At 38.8% G+C, this 27,871-nt stretch overlaps 1 protein-coding gene across 1 annotated transcript in view; it reads right to left on the bottom strand.

Annotated features, from left to right (window-relative positions):
* Window positions 1–26,373, bottom strand: part of LOC127454735 (ankyrin-3-like) — a 110,404-nt gene extending 84,031 nt beyond the window's left edge. The window contains exon 1 of the mRNA XM_051722106.1: window positions 26,122–26,373. Coding sequence (XP_051578066.1) covers window positions 26,122–26,238 — 117 coding nt within the window. The 5' untranslated portion in view covers window positions 26,239–26,373. The remainder of the gene's footprint in view (window positions 1–26,121) is intronic.
* Between the last annotated feature and the right edge of the window lie 1,498 nt (window positions 26,374–27,871).

The raw sequence follows: 27,871 nt of genomic DNA, 5'->3' as shown, positions 1-27,871 counted from the left end.
ATTCTGGGCCCCCTAACTGTATATTGCTCTTGGCCCCTTACCTATTAAAAAAATACAGTTTTGAATTTGTTGTGGGCCCCCCTGGAACTTTGGGCCCCTAGAATTGTTTCCACCTTTCACCCCACTAGCTATGGCCCTGTCAGCATCAGCATCATTTTAACAACTACAGTTATGGTGACACTATAAAACACTTGTGTTCAATATCAGAATGAAACAGTTGTGGTTGGTTCTGCAGAGATCAGTCTGTCTCATGATGTATTGAGATGTTGACCAGTATAGACCATCTGGGTCAGGCACAATGGGCAGCATGAGTGTCATTCATTCACATGACTGAAGCTGCTCTGTTTTGTTTTGAATTAAAATCCCTCCACCCCTCCTCCACAACAGTACAGTTTGTTTCTGTCACCACCTGTTTTAAAAACATAACACCCCTTAAACCTACTGGGATCATCCCGTTTGCATCCAACACTACCCAATACATGCAGCTTGTGGCATTTTTTGATTTGAATTAATACATCATTTGGCTCATTTATATTTGTCAATCACCAAATGACAATTGGGTGTTTCTCACAAAACCTGTCCAAAAATGCCTTGATCCTTTTTTAACTCAAAATCAAAATAAATAAATAAGAAATTATCATTTGCATATAAAATTGAAGTCATGCCATGATCAAAATCACTGAGATCACATTTTTTTCCACATTCTGATGGTTGATGTACATTAACTGAAGCTCCTGACCCGTATCTGCATGATTTTATGCATTGCACTGCTGCCACACCATTGAAATTGAAATTGTAAAGTATTTATATATCATAGTAGGTACTGCCTTGATAATGCCTTTCATTTGTGCTAATTTTTATTTTAAAATCATTGTACAACTGTAATACTGTAAAAAAAAAAAAGACTGTTTTATGGTAATGAAAATCATATTCAAAATTTGAATAGTAAAAGTAAAACTGTTAGACACGTTACGGTAATGAGAAGTGGGGTTTAATATTTGCTTAAGTGTCCTGAAAATAATGTCAGAATGCAAAAAATCTAAATAATTCTCAATAGAGGCTTCATTTTCTAAATGCAAAATCTAATTTCATATTTTTTTTATTTATTTAGAATTAAATATGACCAGGACATTTTCTTGACAAGTTTTGTGAGGATCACAGATTTCCTTATTAGACATCCCCACTAGGAGGATTTTTGTCAACGGTTCCAAAATGGTTAGGAAACACACACACACACTACATACTTTCTCCTCAGCATCCCTCCTCTTCTAAACCACATACTCACCAACCTTTAATCAAAAAACGTAAAAACATTATTTATTCCTGACTCCCACATCTCACATTCACCCAGACATATGCATACACACTCTTGTGAAAATCGTTGAGTTACAGAAGTCACTGATCTCTTAATACAGATCTATCCAATCTCTACATCTGTATACAACAATAACACAAACCCCACAGTCACAACATCTTCGAGAGGTGTAGAATAATACATATATCATCCATATCATAAATGTATAGAGCTACAAAATTTGTTGTTTGTGAACTACATAGATACACACACTGGAACACACCAGTGTGTCAATGTAAAGCCATATTCAGTGGTTTAGGACAGTAGTGAACATGGCAAAGAGACTGCCAGGCAACTACAAGGACACTCTGAACCTGTGTTGCCATGCACACATTCACACTCACACACATGTCCCAGTCAAATATCTACTTATGTTACAAACACCAAGGTCAGAAAAAAAATCACTAGACTCGAGCAAAGACAGAGTTAGAGGACTTGACAGGTATGAAAGTCAATATGTCTCTAACAACACTAAAACATTTTTGCAGCAGATCTCACTTTTCATGTGATGTACAGCCCTGCTGAAAACAGAGTTATTCATAACAAACAGTTATTCATCCTCTGATATCTGAGGACAATGAGCTCTGCTCTGTGCAGGATTCTGCGAACAAAATCCAGAAATCTGAGCCCACAAGATGAACAGATCAGATTTTGTGCTATATAGACCCCAGTGATATCTACAAGAGCTGTGGGAGAGTTTAAAATCCTCAACATTGCAGACAATGTAAAAATAGATGCTGTTCCAAAAAAAAAACAAAATCCTACCAAAAATAATTCCTTGTGTTCATGAGAACACTTGGCAATAAATCTCATTCTGATTCTGATTCTGTATTCCAGAAATATGCTAAACAATGATTGAAGCACAATAAGGTTATTACATATTTAAAAAATCAGATCAGAGTAAAGCAAGAGCAATGACCCGAGCATCCTTAACCAATTCCCTATCCTCAAACCACAATCTTTCCAACCATTCCCAAAGCTCATATTTAAAAACAATACACACTTCCAAGCCATTCTCAGTGATTCCCAATCATGTCCCTAGAATACTTACGGATGAAAAGTAGTCTGCAGCCTCTTCCACCGCCATTTCTCCTGCAGTCCCACAGAAACCTGATCACTTCTCTAGCACTGCGGCCAGCAAGGTGCCATTCAGTCATGTGACGTTTGCAAAAATGCCCAGACAGCAGGATGCTCAAAGACACTCTTCCCACCTGATGTGTGTGCAAGTACAGATACAAGGATACAGTGCTCTCCAGTACTACTGTAAACACAAAGTCACTTTGAATCCAACCTTCTCTGTTCTTTTCTTTTTCCTCTATTTTACTATCTGTCCTCTTTTGTAACTTGACCTCTCCTTCTGTGTCAAACAAATCGACTTCTCAGTTTTTCTTTCTTTCTCAGTCCACAGTCCCATTTATAGCTCCTGCCAAAACAAATCTAAAGTCCTCTCATCTCTGTCTTCCAGCAGTTCTCTTTGATTCTCTTTCTTTAACCCACGGTATTCTCTCTTTACTTCTTTATTTATCCAATTGGGACAAGCAATATCATTTACAGTACATTGCTGTCATGTTTTTTAAGCACTCTCTCACTACCTCTCTTTTTCTGTCTCTCTTTTTATCTCTCTCTTTCCATACACATGCCAAACATACAGAGGTGGGGGTGTTTGGAGTAGTGATATGTGGTGCTAGATGGTCCATATATAGCCGTTGAATCTAATGCTTTTGCTAATAGGACTATGGCAGCTATTTCCCTTTCCCTCATTCTCTCTCCCTGTGTGTCATTCTGTAGTCCCCCCTCCCTGCATACTCTCATGCACGTGGTTTGTATTGTGTAAGTGCTTATCTGCTTTCTCAAAAAGTGTGTGTGTGTGTGTGTGTGTGTGTGTGTGTGTGTGTGTGTGTGTGTTTGTATGTTTAGGACTGGTGGGGGTCAGTTTGTGATGGTGAATGTAGGGTTCATGGTACAGCTTAAAAAAGGATAAAAGGATTAGGGTGCATTTCCCCCCAAGTATTAGGGCAACCACACTATCACATAAATACAACTCCCCGACACCCCACTGCACCCCTGACAAAGAGATGAAGGGAAGCGTGTCACCCATTATGCTCTTCAGTGAAACAAGGAGCACATAGACTATTGTTTAAATACTTTGCTTGCCAGTGTTTATATTACTGTGTGCATCTTTTTGTGTGTATAAATCTGTTACTGCCTTTACCATTCAGTAGATATCAGTAGACATTCAAATAGATATCATTGTGTCTATCTGAATGTGTGAGGTCTCATTGGTATACTGTTGAGAGTTAATTATGTTCAGTTGTGTATTGTCAATATTGTGTCCATGGGTTTATGGAAAATGGGGGAGTGGCTTAGAGCTGCATGTGAGACACACTGGGGCGAATTCAATAAACAATTGTGCCACTTTTGCACGTAGTATTTCAGCATAAAAACCTGCGTCTTTTTCACTAATCACCTGCAAACTAGTAAAAAGCAATAGTTCACACAATAATTAAAAATCTCTCATCATTTACTCACCCTCATGCCAGCCCAGATGTGTTAGACTTTCTTTCTTCTGCTAAACACAAAGATTTTTAGAAGAATATTTCAGCTCTGTAGGTACCAAAATTTTTAAGCTCCAAAAGCACATAAAGGCAGAATTAAAGTAATCCATATGACTCCAGTTGTTAAATCCACATCTTCTGAAGCAATAATAGGTGTGGGTGAGAAAGAGATTGTGGTAGTGGAGGCGTGGTTGAGTGCCGGCTTGTTAATGGAGAGCGAGATCAGGATATGAGAACGGCAAGGATCATCACCTGTCAATGATTGTCTCTAACAGCTGTTTGTCATTGCAGTGAGAGTGGAGATGGAGTTAAAAGTGAGCCAGACGGCAGTAGAGGGGAGAGAGAGTCCCACACACACCCCTGCTGAGCCTGTGTGGCATGAGAGTGGAGAGGGGTAGGGAGAGGGAACAGGGTGAACCGTTAGGCTGCGCAGACTCCACAGGCGGGGAGCCGGTTTTGGAGGGGGAACTCCCCACCTCCGGGGAGGAGGGATTGGATGGGAGGAAACAGAAAGGGTAGAAGGAGGAGGCAGAGGGAGAGAGATGAAGAGGGGGGCTCGCTAGCCCCCGGAAAGGCCGCCAAATTGTCCTCTGCCAGCTGGACGGCATCATCCAGCGACGCAGGGCAATGGCACCTGACTCACTCCGCAGTTCTCCTTAGCAACGTGTGGTGAGTTGCTCCAGTACCATCAGATCTATCACACCCCCGATGCTGTGACCCTCCTGGGCCAGGACCCACCTCCGGCAGACATCATGGAGCAGCTGAGCATACAAACGGTCGGCCGACCTCCTCCAGCCTCAGGGAACGGAACCGCTGGCGGTGTTGTTTCTGTGTACACCCAACCCGCTGAAGGATGGCCTTCTTCAAGTCCTCATAGGCCAGGCGAGTTTCCGCTGGAAGCTGATCAGCCTTGAGTTGTGACTCCCTGGAGGGTAGTGGCAGTAAATGAAGCACCCACTGAGATTTCGGCCAGCTGGAGGTGGTAACCGCTTGTTCAAATAGCCCGATGAATGCCTCCGGCTCATCCTGGGGTCCCATCTTCGTCAGCTGCAGATAAGACACGGTCGCTGCCTCTGGGTCCGTGGCTGAAGATCGATCCTGGGCCACCACGCACCGCCCTGCACGCCAGTACTCTGATTGGGCCCAGAGGAGTTCTGGAATTGCTGTTCCTGAGCCAGGAGGGCTTGGTGGTGAGTTTCTTGAATCTCCACAAGGGCATGGATGACTTCACCCAACGGGGAGGACTCCATGGCAACACTCTTCCTCCTTTTATTCCCGGGTTTCAGCACTAGTATAAAGGAATCGGGTTCTTGGAGTGGGAAAGGAGGAATCAGGAATGGTGGACTTCAACTCAATAAAGTGTTTATTTTCTATTAAAAAAACAAACACACACACAAAAAAAAAAAACACTCAGGCTCAGCGGGTATGTGTGCGGGTCTCTCTCTCTCCCCTCTACTGGCATCTGGCTCACTTTTAACTCAGTTTCCACTCTCACTGCAATGACAAACAGCTGTTAAAGACAATCACTGACAGGTGATAATCCTTACCATTCTCATCTCCCGATCTCGCTCTCCATTCACAAGCTGGCGCACGACCACACCCCCACTACCACACAGATTAATATTTAAGTCCTTTTTTATTATCAATCTCCACTTTCACTTCACATTCTTTTTTTGTTTTTGGTGATTCGCATTCTTCATGCATATCACATCCTACAGGGCAGGGAGGAGAATTTATAAAAAAAAATGACTTAAATATTGGTCTGTTTAATCACCCACACCCACAAAAAACAACATCTAAAAGGTTGAGTCTCATGAAGAAAATACTAAATGATACTTCTCGATAGATCCTAATAACTGTAATATTGTAATAAGAATCATCCTTTCAAGACATGATTTTAAAAAATAAAAGTCAGAATAAATTAAATTTGTTACAACAAATACTACAATGATGTATGGGGTGGTGGGGGGGGGGGGGGTGGTGGGCTACTTTATACACCTCAAAAACTGTTTATTTTTTACTGATAAAAATCACATATTTCCTGATACAGATATTATTCTATCATCTTCTTGTGTGTGTGTGTGTGTGTGTGTGTGTGTGAAATTGTTTATGTATGCTACTATTGTTCCTGTTACACACAGTACATACATACAGGCACGCACACACTCATGCACTCAGTTTGATTATGCAGAGAGGTATCCCTTGATGCTTTGGGGTGCATCATACCTGTAGGTCTCCTTGCTTGAGGATGGTGCCATTGCTATGGTAACAAAGGAGGAGGGGAGAGAGAGAGTGAGATCTGAAGGAGCTTAAGATGTTCGGTAACCGTGGTGATGGTTTTCTTCAATGACCTCTACCTCATAAGTCAATCACAAAGAGTGTATCACAATCATTGGTGTTCCTCTCAAGTACAGAAACACAAAGGTATTCAAAAGTGCTAACCCCTGGGCACTGAAGGATTTCCAGCCTTTCAGAAACAGGGTAGATTCTTTCATTCTAGAGAGATAAATGAGCTTTGCTCCTACATGTAAAAAGAAATGCCAACAAATTAAATTTCTATCAGTCACCATTAACTTTCATTGTATGGGGAAAAAAAGATGCAATGAAAGTGAAATGTGCCCGAGACTCTCAGTCCCTAACATTCCGCCTAACATCTCCTTTTGTGTTCCATGGAAGAAATCATTTTTGGGTGAATATCCCTTTAAAATAATGGATACATTTTGAGAATTAACAGAGCAGAGATCAGTATAATTTGTTTTGATATCAGATATTTTATATGCTGAAGTCAGATTCATATACACTCATAAAAGCTTTTATAGGATCAGGATACAGCTATGCACTTGAGTATACATTTCCACTTAGTGTCTGGGTACATGTTTATGTTTAAGGATGGTAAGGATGTTTGTGTGCATTCACTGTGTTTGCTGAGTATGTGAAACGTAATGCTTGTCAGCAACAGTAATCTAACATGTTACAATCCTCTACATGTAACACAGAAATGGCAGGAAATTGCTTGTAATAAACAGTGCTACAGACACAGAGTGACTGCAGAATTTGCCTGATATCCGGACTCACACTGGACCCTAGTGGAGAGATATAATACTACTCTCTCTCTCGCCTGCGATTTAAGCCAGTGTTACATTAGAATAAATACTAATAACCAGGCGACAAAATCAGTTGAACTTTTCCGCATTTTCTGTACTGATTTTGGGGGAAAATCTATGGAATTCGGTGGAATGGATTTAGTTAAAATGTGTTAAACAGAGAAGCGAGTATTACACTCTTATTATAAAATGAAAGTAACACCAGATTACCCAAAATATTTAATAACAAATATGCAAGGGGTGCAGGACGTGCCCCCTTTGTGAATGATAGGTCCTCAAGTTCTGATGGGTTTTCTGCAGAGTTCTGTTTGCACAGATTCTGTGTGGGTCTGCTAATGACTTGCCAAAGATGTGTCCATAAAAATGTGTATGTGTTCACTTTTCCAAATATGGATGCAGCATGGGATTATGCAGTAATACAATACCCGAGACTAGGCATGTGAGATTATGTCTACAATCGGTCAAGGAATTAATCTATCGGAGATGTATTGATAGTTCAAGTGAGTACAGGCAGCTGGAAGCACTTTAAATTCTCAAATGTTCTCTCTGAGGGCCAGCAGTTAATGTGTGCCGGCATGCATGAATTTGTGAGTGTGTGTGTGTGTGTGTGTGTGGGTGTGCCTCTGGGGGCAGAACAGCAGTGTGCGACCCAGAATTATGCTTCAACAAGGCACTTATCATTACAGTCTCCAGCCATACTCTGAAAAACCATAGATGACAACACAACAAGAAGTAAAATGTGAAATGCACTTCTGAAATGTGTTTGTGTGTGGACTCAGCACCCAGGTGCAGGCAGTCTCCAGATGTGGAAAAGTGTACACATTCTGTTATCTCCAGAGGTGGGTAGTAACATGCTACATTTACTCCGTTACATTTACTTGAGTAACTTTTGGAAAAAATAATACTATATAATACTTTTAGAGTAGGTTTAAAAGTAGGTACATTTTACTCTCACTCAAGTAAATTTCGAATGAAATTTTTTTACTTTTACTTCTTTACAATTGGTGGCGTTCCTGTCCTTACATTACTGGGTTTAATTTTAGTTAATGTGTAATTTATTGAGAGATTATTGAATGGGACTTTTACGACAGCGTAAGTTCACACAGCTGTGCATGCTGCTGTCACAGACTGTCACTCAATCACTGCTGCAGCATCAAGCTCTTCAAAGTGAAACACTTTCTTCGCTCTGCACAGTGAAAAAAAGAATAGTTTCGTCATGCAATGCCTTCATTAAACACCAAGACAAGCGGATTTTTCAAGAAAAAAATCATAGCTCCAAGGCAGCACGCTGGCTTTTCTGTGTAATGTGTTGGTCATTTTCAGGGTGATTCTGTAACTGGGCTCTTATGATACCAGTTTTTAAGTGTACATTTTTAAATGAGACATGCATCATTTCTTTAGCACATACATGTGTGATTAGAATCAAATATTTCTTTTTTTGTTGTTTTTAATCAACAACTGACAGAAAGTTCATTAAAAGAGACATTATTCAATGACATACAAAGAGAATGGAACTTTCAGCACATCAGAGAAATATCAGTGGTGAAGGATGAGGCTCAATCCAGTTGTGAGACTGAGATTAGCTAGATTTTCACTGGAAAACTGAAAAGTCCGATAAAAAGGATAAGCCCATTATTTGCCGTTAGGCTGGTAAGAAAAAGAAAGTGAAGATTATTGAAAGAAACATAAAAAGAAAAAATGTAAAAGGCTTTTCAGGCTTACAAGTAAAATATACAAAACTGTAAATGTGGATTAAGGTAAGCAATAAAGGAACTAAATGAGAACAAGTCCGTGACTGTGATGTAATGTGGAAGTGTTTAATAATTTGTGAATTTGTGAAACAAGACAGAAGAAGTGAGTGAGAATTGAAGAGAGAGAGAGAGAGAGAGAGAGAGAGAGAGAGAGAGAGAGAGAGAGAGAGAGAGAGAGAGAGAGAGAGAGCGCTGTGTGAAATTTCTGCAGGCTGTTTTAGCATGTGCACACTTGATGAGTAGCATGTGTAATATAAGTCTGCTGTGAGAGATTAAAGACAAACAGAATCCTGAGGGTCACAAGCATCTAAAAACACTGTAAACCATTCATGGAATTGATTTGAACTCATATTTTACTGTATTATTGATTTTTTATTTTAAAAAGAGAGATCAATTCCAGAGGGAGAGCTGCTTACACATCCATAAATTCTCTCAACCAACATCATCAGGTGTCCACTTGGGATATTTTAAACAGTATTCAGGGTTCCCACCCTTTTTGACCAATACATTTCCTTGATTTTTTCCATGACCTTTCCATGCATTCGTCATTGCTGGATACAGATTTGTAAACATCATTTGATTCAGACCTATTTTTGAATGAATCATTTAGACTGATTTAGGAACCATTTCAACTAATTCATTAAAAAAAATGGATATCTGTAGGGCTTGCGAGCAAGTTTTACTCCCCATAAGAGCAATATTTAGCTCGTAAAATATTTGAGAGCAGAGAAAACATAGAAATATTATGTTCATGATAGAAATTTCCATGACTTTTGAGATTTTTATAGTTTCCATGACTTCCAGGCCAGGAAAACACAATTTTAATCTCCCCTGATATCTAATTGTTTTTCATACATTTTCAATAAATAAATAATGTATAGTAATTAAAAAAAGTTTTAAATAGCTTTAGATGAAATGTCAATGCCATGTACCCTGGAGTCTAATGTAAACAAATATAACCCAGTATAAAAGCTTTGGCAGAGTTAAATTGTGAATGTTTGCCAAGATTTACCCAAATATAGTATGCCAACATAGTAGCCTTGACTTAAAATCTGTCAGAAACCTCTGAAGACAAATGTATAAAATAAGTACTGTTTACTGTACACATGTTCTGTTTCTAATACTATTCTAATACCGAATAAAGAATCAAATCTGTTTAAATGCTCAATGAATGACTGTCACACACTCCTCCATTTAGAAGTGTGTGTGCATGCGTGTGCGTCTATGTTTGTGTGTTATTATCTGGCACTCAGACAGTAGCAGATGATACAGGAGGGAAAGGCCATCTGCCTGTATTACTCCCCCCAGTGCCCTCGAACAAACACCCACATACACATACACAAATAACACACTCCTCAAAATATCTTAAATGTACACACATGCTGTTTGAAGACCATGAGCTCAGATATTGCATCAGTTAGTCTCTTTCATCCTTTTAGCTAAATGAATTTATAAAAATGTAATCGAATGACACTGGCTGACCCTATGTCATCTCTCTAGTGCTCCAATATCGTCTAGCTTCTGTTCTTTGATTCTAGTCAATCTCCATCACTGAGTAAGGAATTAGCTATTGCTGTCATCACTTAACATCACCTTTAAAATTCTAACATTTAGCACAATAAATCTATAACTCTATCATTCAGAATACTAACACTATAAATCCCAGATGTTTAGCACAAAAATGCTGTAAAACTGTTAGTCTAGCATTCCTCTGATATTTGTGCATAATTGAACCAACCTGGTCTCACAGAATCATGTTCCTTTACCTACATTTTTACTAAATAGTTTGTATGCGGCTCATTGTACGTTTCCTAGTGACATAAACACAAGAGGTGGTACAACAAAGGGCTCTATTTCGTGACCGCGCTAAGCTCATCTAATTTTTGTGAGTGTGCTAATTCTAAGCGCTATTTTCGTGCCAACGCAAAACGTGAGTGGCCATGGGTGGGAGTGCGTGCTCTGTCTGTGGGTGTATGCGCACAAACTGTGGGTGTATTTTATTTTGATGAAGTAGTTTGCTATTTTCCTGAGAAATAGGAAATTGCACTGACAGGGGTTCCCAAACTTTTGTCCTAAATTATTTACTGAAGTCCCCCCTGATATTTTAAGTAATGTCAACCTTTCGAAATATAATTCATTTTATATCTTTGCACTTTATTTTTCTTATTGTTATATTGTAATGAACCTTTATTACATCTGTTGTTCTTTTCTTATCATATTTATATTTTAATTTACATTTAATTCTCTTTCATTTAATTTACATTGGCATTTCTGTCCCAATCAGAGATTGCACTACAGTCACAGTAGTACAATTTACAAATAAATAAATACATAAATAAATAAAACTTGTCAATTGCGATTTTTGTTTTCATTTTCCTGAAAATGTTATAAATGAATGTCTTTAAATTTGTGTATGTGCATTTGATATCTCGCTATGATATAGCCAATATTTACATTTTCAATCATTAAAAATGTCTTTTAATTAAAGTAACAAAGCCAGGGCTGTAGCAACCACTACAACCTGGGGTACGAGGGGATATGTCCCCCTTACTTCTAGAAATATTTTTAGGATATGATACATGATATTTATATTTTTTAGAAAATTATACATTAGCCTACTGTATATTTTAGGTTTCGGTAGCAGTGCCTTTAAGACCCATCAAAAGCCTCCATCAACCGGTCGGTTCGGCGGTGAACAAAACCAGCACACAAGTGGTTAACAGTACAGCCATCATTGCTTTGCAGGAATACAGGGCAAACAATATCAGGTTAATGAATGTTAGTTTTAAAACATGATTGCACTGCTGATAATGAAAGTAATTATGTTTTGTCATAATGGAGAGTAGCGTATAATTTACTTTTGCATTAAAAAGTGCAATTTTCTCACCGTCAGTCAATTGCATGAGAGCGCTTACTCTCAAAGTGTCTTCTTCACATACGCACTCTTATGCAGTCGACGGTGAAAAAATGGCACTGAAGCACAAGGTTGGTTAACAGGAAAATATACGTGCTTGGTTTAAGTTGTATTCTTTGTTATTGTTGTTGTTTTTTTTTTGTTGTTTTTTTTTGTCAAATTATGTACAACATTTGGAATTATCAGTCAATGTTTTTAAAAATCTGTAAATTACAGAAATATTTTTGTATGCATGCTCTACCCTCTCTTACAAGCACCCTGGAGTTCCCTCATGAACTTACAATGGTTTGCAAACCCCCGTTTGGGAAACCCTGCATGTCTATTGTCACCGCAAAGTCTAAAGTAATTTCTTGCATTTGCAGTTTGGAGATTGCACCAGCAGGTGATAATAAAGTTCATATCCAATCTCTGAAAATACAGTGGAACATCAAATTACATCACTGTCAATCCCTGTTAACACTAGCCATGATTTGTGTGTCAGATCAATATGATTAATTATACTTACAGTACATTCTCTATAATTTAACGGAGCTTACATCCAGTTAGTTCTGATGAGGACCACATATTCCATGCATATATAAGGAGCGTGTCCCTGTCATAGAGATATGCCTGACAGTCAACAAGGACTCAATTAATGCGCAAAAGAGCGCAAGTCTATTTTTCTGTTCTTCTAATGCATCACATACAGCCCATTTACACTACAAACTACTTACGAATGTGCTGTCTTCATTTATATCGCTGGTGCTTGTCAGTAAATGAAATATATTATAGGATGCAGATGTTGCAATAACCGAAGAAGAACCTTAGAATTAATTTGCACTTGAATCAACCCATTAGCACTTTGCGCATATGATTCCACCAACCCGTGATTTGCACCTAGACTTAGCGCAAGCTTGCACAGAAATACCAATACTTAATGGCCATGCCCACTGACTTTGTGCATAGGAAATATAGCATAGTGCTGTGCTTAAGCTAAGTACTCTTAAACTAGGGCCCAAAGACTTTTTTTATTCACTTTCACACAAATCACGAGTAAAATGTCAGATTACATAAACACTTACTTTTATTCTGTTACTCAAATGGTGCCATTTTAGGACATCAAAACACATTTACTATAGAGCATGATTTTTAAGGTTTTAAATTTTAAAGTTTACTTTACATAATCTACTACATTTTTAAGTTTATTCAAGTATGGTCAAGTTACGTGGTAGCTCAACTGATCCAGTGTTGCACTTCCAATGCTAAAGATCAGAGTATGAGTCCTGAAAAGCACGCAGGTCGACTCGTGAGCTGAAAGTGACATAGAAGCACTATACAGGTTTAGGTTTAAGGTTTAGGGTAGGGAGGTAGGTTTTGTTGATTTAAAACTCGATAGAGCATTAAAGTCCCACTGAAGTGCCTTGATGAGCACAGTTTTCTTTGACCTGTTGACGTATTGAAGTTAAGGGCATGACATGTCGAACGGCTTGTGCCGTTTAAAAAAAATGTCAATAGGCTTCACATAGTTTACATTGCAGCCCCTGGCAAAACCACACACACACACACACACACACATACCCCTGCTGCTTCTCATGCAAGAGCCAAAAAAAAAAAAAAAACCTCAGAAAAACGCCTGCATTGAACATAAATATGAGTACAATCCAGCCACTTTTCTTGCATCCAGCTTCTGCGTTTGCGTATTCTATTTAGAAGTCATCCCTATGCCCTATTCCCTTTGAAGAAAAATACCATCCACTGTGAGTGTTTCAGAGGGCTGAAAGGTGATAACGGTCATTCACAACTCAAGCTTTAATTGATTCTTATTGGAAATTATGTTTGGAACGACCCTACAGCATGGATTGTGCTCCCTTCAAAGTGCCCTGCGAAGGCATCATCAGCGCAGGTGAAAACACACCCATGTGCGCTTAAGAGATGTAGGGGAAGGGGGCGTTTTCGTTCTTGAAAGTATTTGATTGGAAAAAGTGTTCTCAGGCTCTACGTGACATTATGATTTTGCCTGGGTTTTTTTTAGTTTTCACTGGAGTATCACTGCTGCGATACGTGTAATGAATCACGTAATGTCATTTTGCAAAAATGTCGCCACAGTCGCGTAATGTTCATGAGATTAAGCTACATAAAATACAATAATGCTATAATATAAAACTTTAAACAGATATTAAAGTATATTGCAGCCAAATCCACACACAAATGCACACACACACCTCTGTTGAGTTTACAGTAAAATAATTTTACAAAGGCAGACAGTCTGGCTGCTATACTCCGAATGTACCAGAGCTGATATAACAAGACACTCAGAACAAGATCAATAACGAGCTGCTGGTAATAGACCATTATCAGACAGACCTCTGATTGGCATTTACAGTACAGAAGCAAATGTGATCTATAAAGAATTACAGTGCAGAGGGCAGACATATCTCTCTGAGAACGAAAGAGAAAGATGGACAAAGTCATGGTGAAGATTTGACCGGTGCTGTTTTAAACTAATGCCCATTTATGCATAGATTCCTAAACAGCAGGGGTTCATAATCAAACAATAATACTAAAAATACTATTCATAAAAACTGTTCACAATAAGACTATAAGGCTTTAAATAGACTTTCAGACTATGCCAATGATTGCTATGACCAGGTCAAGAACAAACATGTGCACATAAACATATTTTAAAGTAGAGAGATTTCTATTTAGTAGACGTTTAGGCAATTTTCAATGCACTGAAGGTATAGCTACATTTTATCAGTATGTGTTTTCCCTGGGAAATGGAACCATGAGCTTGCCATTGCTAATACCAGTTGAGCTACAGGCAGTGATGGATTACCGACCGGGCCAATGGGGCCAGTGCCCAGGGGCCCTTGATTACCAGGGGCCCTTGACTGCCCAGGGAGGCCCTGGGCTTTAAGGATGCACAATCCAGTTTGTCGATCCCCCCGCTCGAAAACCCATCAACAATGAAAACAACCCCCCCACCACCCCCGCTCACCAACTTCTGGGCATGAAAAATGACTTCAGTTGGGTCAGTTGCTATGTAAAAAAACAGTGGGAGGGGAGGGGGGCCCTTGGAGATAATTGGCCCCGGGGCCTTTGCAAGTCATAATCCGTCCCTGGCTACAGGAACCAAGTTAAATTAGGAACTCATTACAGGTAGGTCATTAGCACACATATGAAGAGTTAATGTGTACATATAAAGATACCACATCCCTACACATACACAGAATGCATTGCCTAGGTTTGCAGTGAACTAATTAACACGCATACTGTGTAATGGTGCATTCTAATGCGCTCACACACACACTCAGAGATACTTTCATGGTGTTGCTGACTAATCAGACACAATAATATCCTGTGAGAAGGACAACCTAATTTCTAATCACATGATTTTCTCATACATATATACACAACTTCAGACAACAAAAAACACCCCCTCCTGTATTAAAACGACACATATGTTTATGTCATACACACAAACACCTTTAAATTTACCTGCATCAGTTAGCACACATAACACATTTATGACACTGTTATTAACACACAGTAGCCGGTCAGCAGAGAGGAAGGCTACATTCAAAGTTGGCTGCCCAGAAATGGGAAATGTGGGATTTTCTAAATAATAAATCACTGAGAAAGAGACATAGACAGAGACAGAAAGAAAGGAAGAAAGAAAGAAAGAAAGAAAGAAAGAAAGAAAGAAAGAAAGATGGAAAGAAGAGAGAAGCCTTTTAAGAAAATGTAAGTGATGAATACTCTAACAATGCTAAATGCTGAGTTTGTTCATTTAAAAATCCACCTTTGACTGAATTTCCATAACTGCAACTTTCAGAAGTCACAACCATCTCTATTGATTGAAACTGAGAACTCTGATTCATTTTAAAGAATTGGTTCATTCAAATTATTTGTTTCTATGAACAGGTAAAACATTTTTTAAATAAATAAAAAATAAAAAAAGATTCATCACTCAATATTGTTCTGTGTTTTATAGAGTTTTGATTAAAGTTGAAGTGTGTAATCTCTGTGCCATGGAACGGAATTGCAAAAATAAACATCTGTTTTCAAACGTCTTTCTGATTCCACACCTCATCTGCTGTTGTTTGAACAAACAAATATTCCTGACCCCAACTCACAGCATTGGCTAAGTACTGTATGTTAATAAAGTGCCACAAAGCGCAATTTGCTATTTTCCTGAAAAACAGGTCAGTGCACAAAGAAGTTTTAAGAAGCACATCTAATCTTGGCACAAAGTCTAAAATCAGTTCCTGCATTTGCAGTTTGGGGATTTCACCAGCCAATGATAAATTAATAATAACAATAACAATAATAATAATAATAATAATAATAATAATAATAATACGTTTATTTTGTATAGGGAATTTCCAAAGCTCAAAGATAGAAACATAGAAACATATAACAACTATCCATTACAAAACAAATAAAAGTGGGAGAGAAGCAAAATATATATCAAGCAGGTGAGACATGGGCAAGCAGGATGAGACCAATAGTCCCAGAGAGGCCGATAGAGAACATTACAACAGTACAACGCATACATTGTGGTCTGGAGAAGCACAAGTGACAAACAGAGCAGGGGATGCATTGCATACAGCCCATTTACAATATCAAATTCTTATGAATGGGCAGTCTTCATTTGTATCGAATTTGCTTGACATGAAATGGAGAAGGAACCTCTGAATTAAATTGCACTTGACCCATCCCATAAGCGCTTTGCACGCACAGTTTCAACAATCCACTTGCGCCTAGACTTAGCGCATGCTTGCACAAAACTTCATGGCCATGCCCACTGACTTTGCGCATATGATGTATCACTTAAATCATAGTGCTCTTAAAATAAGGCCCACATTCACAATCAAGCTTTCACACACTGCTCACACATTAACACAAATGTACATGTAAATGTAAAAAACATTTTTTTTTTTTTTTGCCATATATGGCAGTGGGTGCAAAAAGAGAGATGGATGAATTTTTTGAAACTCATGAATTATATCCAACTCTTGTTTTCATCCTTCTTTTTCATGTGACTTATATGTGAAAATATGATTGTCTGTGTGAGTGCGTGTATTTCTGGAAATACGGTTATACGTGTGAGTGTGTGATCTGTCTGCTGTCACAGTGTTCTCAGCAGGGGAACTGAAGCAGTATATGGTAATGATCACAGCAAGCTTCAAGCATGTAACAACCTTTTCCATACAACTGATATAGCTTATAATCCACCACAAACACACTCAAGCACACATACACAAGAAAATGTCAAGTGATACATATATAAGACAATGTATAAAGCAGAAGCCTGTAATTTCTGCACCAATAGCATCTCAAATGGAATTGCAAACGTAAACAATATCCGCTTTTCTACCATCGGACCGAACGGTTCCGTGCCGTTCCATGCTAATCTAGGCCAGTTGGCATGGTTATGGTTTCTTTTTCCCACTGTGGTGATGAATGTACATAACAGATACATAAGTTTGCATATTATAATTTTTAGGACTGCTTCGTCCCCTGTTTTACTCTGCTAAAGCACAGGAAAGGCATGTCCCATGTGGCAAAAAGGAAAGCAAAGAGAAAAAGGCACGAAGTTTATCATGCTGAGGGGTTGTGCATGCCACCTGACACGAAAACACAGAAAGGTAAAAAATTCCCAGACTATCAAAAAAAGCACATTTATTGACAAAATATTATACGAATAATATGTGTCTGGACGGGCTGTTTAATCAGGTTTACTGATAGTTGTCTCTGCATATTAAGCTGGGATAAAAGAAAGTATTTTAACAGAGAAAAATTGCCACTAGCACCACTAAACGGAATTGCAAAAATATATATTTTTTTTTTTCACCACAAAAAATATTCTTTTCAAACAGGTGACCCAAACACCATCTTCCATTGTCCGGACAAGCAGGAAGTCCTGCCTCAAACTCATGTCACTGGATTAGTCAGACGATGACATGTCAGACCACTCAAATAATGTTTTGAAAGCAGCACAGAACCACAGTGTTTACTGTACATTCCTTGGGACAACCTACAAATGTCTTATGTAAAGTTGCCTCTGCACAATAAAAGGGAATAGGAGTCCCAGTTTTTACTGTAAGTATTTCACAATAGAAACAAATGCATCACCTTGAATTGAGATTGCATATTGGAGATTTTATGTAATTTACTAGATTTCCTCTAAAGCTCTAATGGGACCGCAACAGTCCAACCTCTAGACAAGAGCAATTGTGTGTATGTGTGTGTCAGAGTTCAGCCACTTATGTTGATTGTGTTTTGTTGTCTTTGTGACTGATCTCTGACACCCTTGTTTAGTGTCTTATTTAGTCTATGTGAGAGTACATGCTTGTCCTTTTGGCACTGTCATGCATTCTCGTCTTGTTGGTTATTGGCACGAGTGCATTGCTCTTATGTCATTCTTGCGGCATGCACTCATGTCAATTGTTTTGTGTTTGTCTCTCGCGACCTCGGGCATGCTTCGCGTTACGCTCACTTTGTGCTGCACGTCCGGGTCGCGATCCGTTGTGATGTTGTGCTGGTGTTCGGCCGCTTTGGTCTTGGTGCCTGTTTATTTGTGGCCGAACCCTAACACAAATGTCCTGTCTTGTCTGTCGTTTGGCATGAGTGCATGTTGCCTTTGTCTCTTGCGATATGCGCTCGTGTCATTTGGGTGTTGTGTCTGTGAGAGTGCGTGGCTTTGTTTAGTTTCTGTATTGCCAGGTGTCTCTCAGTCTTGCGTCACAACCCGCCTCCTTATCTCCCTAAACAAGACTCCTTATTAGTTTGTTGGTTTCACCTGTCCCTTGTTAACCTGTTTGATTTCTCTCCCTTTATTAGCTCCTTATGTTTGTTGACAAACAGACAGACACATATGTAGTTATTTGCTGTTTTGCATCTGCTAAAAATAAATGAAAAGAACTTGCAAATAAGAGGGATGCAGAATGTTGATGCAAATTCATGAGTCCTTTAAACAGTACAGTCCCTGAAACCCCTAAATACTACAGCAGAGACTCTTTTCCAGTAGGGAATATAGCAATAATAAAGCCAGAGAGAGAAAAAGAGAAAAATACAACATAAAGAAGAGAGACAGAGAGTAAAAGTAGTGAAGAAATCTATTCTATAATTGCTGGCCATTTGATCATACACAGACACACATATACAAAACAAAGAAGTTGGATGGATGAATTGGTAATGATGAACCCTCTCCAACCAAATCACCCTCTTAATCTCTCCCACTATGTGTTTCTCTCACTCGCATTCTCTCTAGATCAACCCTCCCCCATACTATTTTTTCTTCGTGTGTGTGTGTGTGTGTGTGTGTGAGAGAGAGAGAGACACTATCACAAGGCTTCTCTCATTAATGGTGTGGAGCGAAGCTCATTCATCACATTGTCCTGCCACATGCATGCGTGTGTGTGTGTGTGTGTGTGTGTGTGTAAGCATGTTTTTGTATGTTTGTGTGTGTGACTGTGAATACTAGATGTAGTGGCTCCACAGTGCATAAGCACTCACTAGGGACAGATGCCCCCCCCCCCCCCCCCCCCAAAAAGCATTTAACCCCTTTGACCTTTCCGTTCCCAGTGCAGACACACATGCACATACACACAAGCTAATACTAAACCGATATAACATATATCTCACTCAAAGTGTGAATTATACACTACTATACAACAGTTAGTTCCAGTCATCGAATCTGATTGGAGGAGAGGTGTTGCAAGAGTGCTGATAAGGGAGTCATATCAGCTTTGGGACACTTCACTATTTGTATCACTCTGATTGTGTTTGTGGTGTTCCAAACTAAAGTGTAAGAGCAGCTAGATGTGGCGATTTTGATTCATCCCTGTGAAAGATTTTAGTCAGCAGGTGGCGACAAAAGACCATCTTTTATGTGTATATGTGTTTATGAGTGAGTTCAGCTGACATTGAGAGAGACTGCATTGTTAGTCAGTACACAAGTTTCATTGACATCATTATGTTTCCATCCAAGGGTTTTTTTGCGACAAAAGGTGTAGCGCATCAAAAAGTTTACCGATATGTTCATAAACTTTATGTCAATACTTCAAATGTCCATTAACGAAAATTGCCATTAACGCAAAAATATAGTGTCACATGACAGAATTTACCCCAATCGTTAGCCTGTGTTAATCATGACGACAAGATATATATCCTTGAAAGCCAATTTATTGTACGTGAAGCATTACTTGCACTGTTATGGATTGGTCCGATGCTGCAAACATATCTGTGTCATGACACTTCCAGGAGTGCCAACACAAATATCTCATATCATGCACCTGTCATCGACAAGTGCACGGAGAACAAATGAATGGCAACTCTTTGTGATTAATGTAATCGCGGTAGCCATCCATTTATTTATTAAAGTTGCTTTTTCACACCATTCAAAATAATAGACGGCAGTCATGGAATTAGCCCACAATACAAAAAAACATAATTTCTATGCACAAAGATGTTTTAAATTAAAAATAAATACACAATACAAGGAGAAAAGCTTCCGTGTGCTTTTTTGGAACACTAACACAGCCAAATTCTATAAAACTATTGTTTAGCTTACTTTTGAAAAAATGCTGGCAAAATTCCCTGTATTAAATTAAATAAATTACCAAATGAAAAAAAGCATTAAATTAAAAAAATTAATTACCAAACTAAATAAATAATGTTGTTAGGCCTATGTAATTGCCTTTTCTCTACACAAACTTAAATTAGCCTCACCCTGTTTTGCAGACAAAAAAAGTCGGTTAAATGACATTCTCAGAATGTACTACACTGTTTTCAAGACTATCAGAACTATTTGTCCAATGCCGAGTTCACTTTCAGAAAACTAGCTTTTGAACATTTTAAAACTTTTAAATATTTCAAATCTAACCCTCTTTACCTCGGATCGCATTTGCTGAGCTTCTTCAGGAAATGTAAATTGCATTATGATGCTAAAATTATTTTTAGATGACAGTCAAGTTCAGTTGGTCATTAAAAGTTGCTGGACAAATATGCGGGACATAATGCAGTTGTGATGGCATTGCTTTAGATTAGACAATTGTTCAAAATATAGGGACTATTGGGATGGTATTAGGGACATCTGGGAGGCGAAAGGTACACAGTCAGCGTTATACACACATTTCTGTATGGAAACAGCTTAAGGGCAGATTTCTTTTGCGATAATCCAAAACGTATGCGGCAATGTGTTTTTTTAAGCATGACATCATCACACACCATTTTGATCGATAAAAGGCTATTTGAATTGAAACAAGCAGAAGATGGCAAATTTTGCTAAAAAAATTTACGCATTTTCACTTTATCGATAAAAGACAATGCAAAAAGTGGATGGAAACTAGGTTATTGTCTCTCACTCGATGATTGTTTGGATTACTACTATACTACAACTGAGAAATAGAGCTAAACTAACAGCTTCAGCAATACTGCTGATCAAAGAGTCACGACAGATGGAGTAATCAAACACGCTCAGGGCACCTACCTGAGTTTCCGAGTTGGGAGGACACACAAACTATCAACATGGCGGAGGAAAGTGTGGTTTTTGTGTCAGTGTCAAAATAAGAGTTCCCCAAGAAATATACAAGAATGAAACTGTCGCACTATGTTTTCTCTCCGACAACAAAATACCTGAACGTGAGTGAAATATCCAATAGGCAGCATCCCTCCACGGTCGCTCGGAGGAATAGAGTTAAACTTACAGCTTTAGCATAACTGTTAATCACTGCTTGGATGTCGCGACAGATGCAGGTAATCACACACACTCAGTCGCACTCTCTCTCTCTCTCTCTCTCTCTCTCTCTCTGTCTGTCTTTTTCACACAAACACACACACGTTCTTGTTACTCTCTTATAACTTGTTAGAAACAGCCCAAGCCATCACTACTTGTTCTAAAGTGACACTTTTGAATAATAATGGAGGCTTAGGCGCATCTTTTGAACTAGCAATGAAAGATCATGATCCGTGGTGTGAGAAAGTAGTTCCAGACACAAGTGCGTTTTTTTGGGATAGTCCTTAGTTTGTCCTTAGTTATGTTTTTACTTTTTCATTGAACTGTGGTATAAAAGCAATATCACACTAGCAATCATGCTGTTTTGTCCATATATCAGCACGGCTGTGATTACCCATGGCATCATGACCATGGCCAAATCAAAGCCATGCTGATATACGGCCATAACAGCACTGTTGCTTGTGTGATATTGCTTTACTATAATTATAGTTCTGGCAGATAGCATTTTTTTTTTTACGTGTTATTTTTATATAAGTAATCACACTAAAAATGCTTTAAATAGAGCGCCCTAGTTGAAAGGTGTTTTTTTTTTTTTTTTTTTGTAATCAACATTGTACCACAAATGCTGACTAAGCTTAACTTGTATTGAACCTGAAAAATTCATTTAAAGGCTAAAACACACTAGAAACTAGTACTAGTGAAACTAAAACAAACAAAGCTCTAGCACAACATTACAAACACATATGTTGGTTGTATGTTCGCTTATCAATTACATCTCTTATCTTTAACATCTCCTTGACAGTTTAGATGTTTCATTTAAACAATATAACATCTCATAAACAAGATTTTTCTTAATGATCATTTGTTTTATGACGAAAGCAAGTATCAACAAATGATCTTCGAGTTGAGCTCAAACTTGATTTGAATGTCTTTGTGGAACCACTAGTTTGAGAGTAAATCCATGAAAGAGTTCTGTATACTCTGTCCTGAAGCAGATGTACTGAACCATCTAACCTTCATATGACCTCTGCCAGTGGCAATCAGCTGATCTCTACCTCTCTCTTTCCTTTCCCTATGTTCTCTCACTCTCTCCTCTGCAGCGTCCATTTCTGTAATAGAAGATGTATACATTCCACCAGCTGTAAAAGGGCAAGAAAAAAGTTCTAAGGCCACAATGACCCAGCATCACACTTCAGTGTTTCTCTCTCTATCTTTCTGTCTTCCTCAATCTTTCCCCCTTTCTTTCTCTCAGACTATCTTTCTCCTAATCTTCTACTTGATTTCTCTGAAGTGTTAAGGATTTTTTTTACACAACAGATACAAGCACACATGAATACACCAGTGTACACACACTACAGGCAAACACACGAGCTGTTAAAGCTCACTGTGAAATGGACACCTACTTTGCCCCTGAGAGATGAGGCCTTTCATTAAATCACAACACCACCCTAGGGACTGATCTAAGATCAGGACAGTGACACTCAGGTGACCAGACTCGCAAAGCACAACAGATGGTTCACTGTTACCACGACAACCCTCAGCGTAACTTCAAATGCAGAAATCTATGTTTTCTGACACAGCTTTGAATACAGGAGATAGAAGCTCTGTGTAACAGTGCTGAGACAGCTCTTAAAATATTCCCAGATAATTCAGTAGAGCCAAATTCTGATGAGCTGCATACAAACTATATTAGTATAATTATCAGATAGTAATACCATGCTATTTTGATATACAGTACACTGCATAATCAAAAGTATGTGGAAACCCAAACACCACACCCATATCTGCTTGTTTTCTTTATTGTATTTTTTATATTTTCTCCCCTTTTTCTCCCCAATTTGTAATGCCCAATTCCCAATGCGCTCTAAGTCCTCGTGGTGGCATAGTGACTCGCCCAAATCCGGGTGGCGGAGGACGAATCTCGGTTGCCTCCACGTCTGAGACGTCAATCCGCGCATCTTATCACGTGGCTTGTTGAGCGCGTTACCGCAGAGACATAGTGCATGTGGAGGCTTCACACTATTCTCCACGGCATCCATGCACAACTCACCACGTGCCACACCGAGAGCGAGAACCACATTATAGCGACCACGAGGAGGTTACCCCATGTGACTCTACCCTCCCTAGCAACCGGGCCAATTTGGTTGCTTAGGAGACATGGCTGGAATCACTCAGTACGCCCTGCACGATAGGGAGTTGTTCCTCCCAAAAAGTGTCCACTCTTTGAAGGCTTTCCACTATATGTTTGAACATGGCTGTTAGGATTTGCTCCCATTCAGGCACAAGAGCAGGTCTGACTCGCAGTTGGCGTTCCAATTCATCAAAAATGTGTTCAATGGGGTTCAGTTCTGGGCTTTGTTCTGGCCAGCCAAGTTCGTCCACAACAGACTTCGTAAATCATTATCTTATGGACCTCACTTTGTGCACAGAGGCTTTGTCGTGCTGGAACATAAAAGGGCTCTCCCCAAACTGGTGCCACAAATTTTGAAGCACACAATTCTCTAGAATGCAATTGGATGCCGTAACATTAAGATTTGTCGTCATTGGATTTAATGGACCTGAACCTAATTAGAAGGGGGTCTACACATACTTTTGGCCATGCAGTGAATACCATGGTACTGAATGATTACATACTCATATTTATTAATATCACCCTCAAAGGTATGATGAAGAATACTATGGTATTACCATGGTACCATGTTTAAAAAGCTATGGTAGTCCCATGGTACTTTTCTGTCTGTCAATATTGAAGATCCAGAGAGAGGAAGGACTGCATCTTTGGAAAATACATCTTCCTAATTGTTCTCCTCCTACATGCATGTGATGTGCTGGTGTGTGTGCACATGTGAAACACATGTATGTTTCTGTCCCACAATGCCAATGCAGTTACCTCCTTTATGCAAGAGTGCAGCAAATATTAACCTCCATCTTTATGTCTCTCATTCTATTTCTCTGTTTGTCATTCATAAGAATAAAGAGACCTCTCCTCGCTTTCTCTCATTCTTTCATTTCATCATTGTTTCTCTTTGTATTTTCTTGTTTCAAGAACATTACATGACTTTGTCAAAAAATTACTAAATTGTTGAATTGGACCATTTTCCAATTTAAGCCTTTAAGCAAAGTTGGAATATTGCAATATTCCTGTATACACGCAGAATAATTAACATATTACAAATAAACTAAGATATGCATGTCCTTTTCCCGTTATTGTTTTGTGGAAATAATGAAGATGCTCACTCTTTTGCTATTTAATAAAAAATAAAAATATTATATACAAATAATGGTACTTTTGTATTGCCAATGTACCTCTCATAACGTGTCTAACCTGTGATCAACACACAAGCTATGATCACATCTGTTTCTGATGTGTGTGTTTGAGAGAGAGAGAGACTCTCGTTCACCCACATTGGCAATACAAAAGTACCATTGCTTGTCACACAGTGGCCACAGAAACATGCACATGAACATTCATAATAATATCTGAATTGTGGCAAATTTTAATTCTATTTGTCATGTAAACGTGTTAACGGGATTATATTTAATGAAAAAAAAGTATAAATTTTTCTGTGGAACACAAAAAATGTTAGGAAGAATGACAGCTTCAGTCACCATTCACTTTCATCATGTGAAAAAAAGTTGCAATGAAAGTGAATGGTGACTGAGACTAACATTCTGTCAATATATCAATCGAATCATCAATATATGAACGGCACTGTAAGAGTATCATGACGTACAATTCATTACACTTTTGTGAAAATACTGTCAAGGAAATCAGTGAGAATTCATGAGTCGATTAAATTACTGTGTAGAATTAATAAAAAATTAATTGAATTAAATAGCAAAAGAGTGAGCTTCTTCAGTATTTCCACAAAAAAATAGTGGGAAAAAAACATGCATTTCTTAGTTTATTCGTAATATGTTGATTATACTGTATGTATACAGGAATATTGCAATATTCCAATTTCGCTCATAGGGTTGAATTGGAAAATGGTCAACAGATGTGATCATAGCTCGGTGTGTTGATCACAGGTAAGAAACGTTATGGGAGGCAGGAGGCAGTCATCTTACATAAAGATAGTTTAAAATATCATAGCCGCAAAAGAAGAAAATAGGAACCATGGAGCCATACATTTAGTTTAGTCATGTAGCACAGACGAAGAATGTTGATTTGTCTGGGTGTGGTGGATATAGACTGTTTGTGTTTTGTCTGTATGATAATAGAATATAGACACTTAGCACAGCTAACATCCGCATGCTTCCTTCCGTCATTGTACTGAGCAAACATCAATAAATCAGTATGTGATGTATAATACACGAGTGTCTGTGAACACACGCGCACACACATTTCAGAGGACAGTAAAATCACTTAGAACATGCTGCAGCGTGATGCTCTCATTTTTAATTTGAACGCAGCAGAAGACAGGAGTTCTTCTCCATCTCTTTTCCGTACACTCTCACACACTTCATGGCTGGTTGTTTATGGGATAGAGTATGTGTGTGCATTTATGTGAGAAGGATGCAAAGCTGAAAATGTAAAATGTAACCTTGGCACTGCAGCACAGATTTAACACACAGACTGTGTGATGCCATTACACACACACACACACAAACACACACACACGCACTGAAGTCACTGGCAGTAACAGGCGAGATCTGTTGTCCCATAAACCTGATCACTCTCCTTCTAATAACATGCATGTGGACATGTGCGTTCCCATGTACCTTTTTCTTTTGTTCCCGCGGGTGTTTCCTGCTCTTCCTCTTTCTCTCTTTTTCATCCTCCAGTGCGTTAATATCCACATCTTTATTCTTCTTAATCTGAGACGCCGCATGAGCCATTATCAAACATCAGCCACGTCCCCACAGCAACCATACACACACATACACACTCACTCACACTCTCACAAACACACACTCCTTCTTGTCCAAACTAAGATATATGTCCAGAAAAGAAGAGAAGAATACCATTTCCAGCAAAATTCTGGACAAATTCCGAAAAAATACCTCCAAATGAGTATAAAAGAGGGATCCAGTCTGGAAAAATAAAAAATGAACACAGACTACTCCTTTTTCTTTCCTCCAGTCTTTGTCATTGGCTGATCAAGGAACCATATCCAAAGGGAAGAAAATACAGAGAAAGACAGAAAGAAAGTAAGAATGAAAGAAAGAGAGAGAGAAGGATGGATGGTGACACCAGCATCACTAGGCAAAAGTAAATGATTGAAAGACAGAAAGAGAGTGAGAGAGATGGTAAAGGAGGGAGGAAGGGAGCTGGGGTGGTTACTACGGAAACCACGTTCTCTCTTTAGACATCCCCAAAATGTTCTACCTGCACAGTGTGTGTATCGCCGCGACAACAAAAATCAGAATATATACGTATGTGTGAGGGTGTGTGTGAATATATGCGCATATGCATAACCCCCCACCATCACCTAAATGTGTGTGTGCATGGTGGTTGTAGGGGAGGGGTGTTTCAAACATTAGCTCATTCATTTGAGGGAGGGAGGGTACCGCTACTGCTCCAATCCCAGTGTGTGAGGCATAGATGAAGTATAATAATTCTGATTGTGTGTCAGTGTTGAATCTATACTGCACATATATACACATACACTCGCGCTCACACAAGAACACAATATTTTGTCTTTGTATTGTGTATTAATAACGTATCATTATGTTCTGATTATATTTATTCGAGATTTGAGATAATTTCATGTTTATGGTGAACAAAAACCAAGAACAAAGCCCTAGCATGTCTCACTCAGAGAAAGAGCGGGAGAGAGAGAAAGAGAGATGAATGAACAAGAAGTAGAAGTAAAGAGAAAAAAAAAAAAAGGTTGTGGTTGATGCACACGACAGCTCTCAGCCTCTTTCTGGTGTCACTGACATTCTGACTATGGAGTGATGGCAGCCATGCTGGTTTCTCCTGCGTATCAGCCACCTGAGTGCAGCAGGGTCCTCAGCAACTCAAGTCTGCCTCAGCCACTGCCTGTACAAAAACTGCCTTAATGTGAATAACAGACAAAGAGGGAGAGAGAGAGAGAGAGAGAGAGAGAGAGAGAGAGAGAGAGAGAGAGAGAGAGAGAGAGACAAAAGAGGAAAATCCCTTCGATTTGCTAGGAGACACATATTTGGCAGGCAAATACAAAAAAAAAAAAAAAAAGACAAAGTACACTTTCTTTTTGTTTGATTTTCAAATACTTTTTTGCTTCAAATCAGTTTATAATGTTATGATTTACATTGGAGCTGGTTGGTTTGGTTCATGTCTTAGAACTCTTTTATGAAGAATTTTATGAAATCCCAATGGAAAAAATGAATGGGAGAAATACTGAAAAAATGGGCAGGCACTGCTGCGCTCTGTACTGTGGTACTTTGATATACCATGATACTGAATGATTACCATATGCATGTACCATGCAATTTTACAACCATAGTCAAAAGACCAAAACAACATGTTATTACCATGGTACATGCC

This window comes from Myxocyprinus asiaticus, chromosome 17 (assembly GCF_019703515.2).
Source record: "Myxocyprinus asiaticus isolate MX2 ecotype Aquarium Trade chromosome 17, UBuf_Myxa_2, whole genome shotgun sequence".
NCBI classification, from domain to species: domain Eukaryota; kingdom Metazoa; phylum Chordata; class Actinopteri; order Cypriniformes; family Catostomidae; genus Myxocyprinus; species Myxocyprinus asiaticus.
Note: the sequence above shows the minus strand (reverse complement) of the source record. Positions and strands in the feature narration are given on the sequence as shown.